The sequence below is a fragment of the Lactuca virosa genome, chromosome 3 (assembly GCF_052849685.1).
Source record: "Lactuca virosa cultivar CGN04683 chromosome 3, Lactuca_virosa_CGN04683_v6, whole genome shotgun sequence".
Lineage (NCBI taxonomy): Eukaryota > Viridiplantae > Streptophyta > Magnoliopsida > Asterales > Asteraceae > Lactuca > Lactuca virosa.
Genome location: NC_136428.1, coordinates 100,997,700 through 101,000,547, shown reverse-complemented (window position 1 = coordinate 101,000,547; position 2,848 = coordinate 100,997,700). Strand labels below are relative to the sequence as shown.

Below are 2,848 nucleotides of genomic sequence, written 5' to 3'. Positions count from 1 at the left end.
AAAATGAATATTAATAAAAGCAAAAACAATAAAAATAAATTTATGTAAGTGACTAAAAATGTAAGTTTAAAATATAATAAGGAGTAAAATCACAACTTATAAAATACCAACAATTTAACTTTAAAATTATAAAGGAAAAAACTGTTAGATAAAAAAAATTTAAAAAAATATAAATATAAAAATTTGGTATGAGCAAAGCCTAAATCTTTATTTCCAGAAAAATTTTATTTTTTATTTTTTATTACATTTTGGTATATAATTTGATTTGATTTGATTTTAGATGTTATATGGGAGTGTGACGGATATTGCAATTTAATATATATGTAATGTAAAGCATCTCTAATGGTTAACCTACCCTATCACTTAATATTTTTGCCAGATCATTAATCTAATACTTTTGACCTCTAATTAAATGGGCTCTCCAATGGTTAAGCTTTTTTCATAGCTTTTTTTATAAATTTAACTTATTGATCCTTATCTATCTAAAATGTTCATACAACCTCCTCATTTAATTAATAGTCTTTAAACATATTATAATTGAATAGGAAATATTTTAAATTAAGATTATCACTAAAAATTAGTATATAAACATTTAATAAATGAAAAACTATGGTAAAAATAATTAAATAGTTAAATAAATGAAAAACATTTAAAACTACAATATAATTAAGGGGATAAAAATAAAATATGTTAAAAATAGAAGGGGTTAGATGCTTAAAACTTTATATTATATTGACCACTCAAATATATATTGAGTGGTCAATATAAATACACAAAAATCAGTCAACTCCAATAATGTTAAATGAAAATAAGTGATGAATCAATAAAAAAAACTCTAAAATAAATCCGAGATGCTTAATATTAATGACCCATGTTCAAAATGGACCCTTGATGGGATGTCAGCTTAAACACAAAACTTAGAATATAGGAAAATTAAGGGTATGGACGGCTTCAAATAAGTTAGGACGTTTGGGCCTAGATTTTTTTATATTATATATGTCTTATGTATGTTTCCTTTACGAAAGAATATTCTTCTTAATTTCTTCTTTTCTTTCTCTACAACATTTTCCGTTGCCATGTAATTAATTACAAAGAATTATTGAGCACCGCATTCTGCTGGCATCATCTTATATCTTGACGTATCTTTACAATATGAGTAAAACATATGTTTTCTCCTTACCCAATTCAAACCAGCCATCTGCTGTTTTGATAGCGTTGCGTACTCTTTTCCTTCAACAGGATCCAAGCTCGAAACGGTTGCATTCGTTGAACATCCAGCAGTAGCCATTGGCGAGCTTGTTTTCTGCATCGAACAGCCTACCATTTCCAGTTCACCCATCGAAGCCACAAATGGTGCGTACTTATAGTTCACAGGGTACTTTCCTCCTTTTGTCGCCCACTCTGAAGCGTCCCATATGGTGGCATACAGCGACATTGGCTTGGATGGGTACACAGATGAAACAGCTTGATTGTGGATCACCTCTCTTACAGGTATATTGTCTACTAGAAACCTGGAAAGATTACAGAAAGTTTATCAGTTAAGATTTCATGAACTTGATGACTAGTGCGTAAATCAGTAAATGGAGGTTGTAACTAACAAGGGTTAAAGTTTTTGGAGAGCTTACACAATGTGGTGATTGTTCCAAAGGATGGTGTATTGATGAAACTGCTGAGTGGGATCAAACCAGAGGTAAACCTTTTCTTCTCTTCCGGTTTTGACACTTCCATTGCCATACATATTTGTTTGGAGAACCCATTGCCTTCTTTTCTCATGGCCAAGTAATTCAAAGTCTATCTCATCATGGTTATGTGGAAATACATCTGCATTAGACATCTGAAAATGCATGCCACAAAAATCAAATCAGACCATCTTTATAAGACAGAAATAAGTACTAGTAAGAAACTAAGAATAATAAAACTTACATAGAAAGCGAGTACTACCCCTGAAGTAAACCCCATTGGCAGCTTTATTGCAGCACTAAAGAATCCATGGTAGTATGTGTTCTTTGAAACCAATCCAGAACCTATATACAACACGAAAGGAATCAAGAAAACAAGAATACATCCACACACACACAAATATTGTATAGATTGATACTTTTTTGTCAGAAACAGCTTAATTCAAAACTAGTTTAGAGTGTTTACCTGAGGTTTTGTCTAAAATGATATCAGCATATGATCCGTTGCCTTTCAGATGAATATTTGATGATCCAAACAAAGTTGACATCCCTTGGGTGATGGGTATACGAGGGAAACGGTTTGTTAATTGCTCAACTGATGGTGGCCGATAAACTGGACCTCGAGAAGAAACGGATGAGAGTAAACCGATAAAAATAACATGACAAAAAAGGAGAAAATATGCCATGAAACTTTGTATGGATAGTGGATAGAAGAGGATTAAGATTTAAGATTATTGTGTGTGTATTTATGGAGGGTGAATTAGATTTATTTATAGTGGAATTATGCAATTTGCAAGTTGCTTGGCTGTTGCAAAGCTGGATGTATCTTTGTGAAGATAGTGACAAAACATAAACGATTCCTAATTGATTCATGTCGGATGATTGGGGATCGCTTTTAGTTGTTTTGTTGGATTTGGTTTAGAATGCACCGGTTTATGATGAATGTTCAAGTTCAATTCTATGATGAGATGGTAGGTGATTTGGAGAGGTTATAAAAAGGGTAGGTGGGAGGGTCCATACGAACTAACGTAACCGATCAATACAATTGTAGACAAGCGTCAGCTTCATATATTTTTGTTTTTCTTTTTAATTTTATATACATTTTTTTAAGGTATATTGGGTTTAAAAAAAAAAATTATACTGTAGTACTAGTAATCTAAGTTATAAAA

The 2,848-nt window shown here is 31.5% G+C and overlaps 1 protein-coding gene across 1 annotated transcript; it reads right to left on the bottom strand.

Moving 5' to 3' along the window:
• Positions 1-1,013: 1,013 nt before the first annotated feature.
• On the bottom strand, positions 1,014-2,432 carry XTH33 (xyloglucan:xyloglucosyl transferase 33). The gene is made up of 4 exons (XM_079081633.1): positions 2,146-2,432; positions 1,924-2,024; positions 1,626-1,834; positions 1,014-1,511 (listed from the first exon to the last, which is right to left on the bottom strand). The coding sequence occupies exons 1-4, from the start codon at positions 2,363-2,365 to the stop codon at positions 1,097-1,099; spliced, it is 945 nt and encodes a 314-aa protein (XP_078937759.1). The 5' UTR covers positions 2,366-2,432; the 3' UTR covers positions 1,014-1,096.
• Between the last annotated feature and the right edge of the window lie 416 nt (positions 2,433-2,848).

Excerpts from the sequence above, each read along its gene's own strand:
- XTH33 (XM_079081633.1), bottom strand. The coding sequence starts at position 2,365 with ATGGCATATTTTCTCCTTTTTTGTCATGTTATTTTTATCGGTTTACTC. Across the intron at positions 2,025-2,145 it reads CATTTTAGACAAAACCTCAG|GTTCTGGATTGGTTTCAAAG; the intron begins GTAAACACTCTA and ends TGTTGTATATAG. Across the intron at positions 1,512-1,625 it reads TGGAACAATCACCACATTGT|GTTTCTAGTAGACAATATAC; the intron begins GTAAGCTCTCCA and ends TAATCTTTCCAG.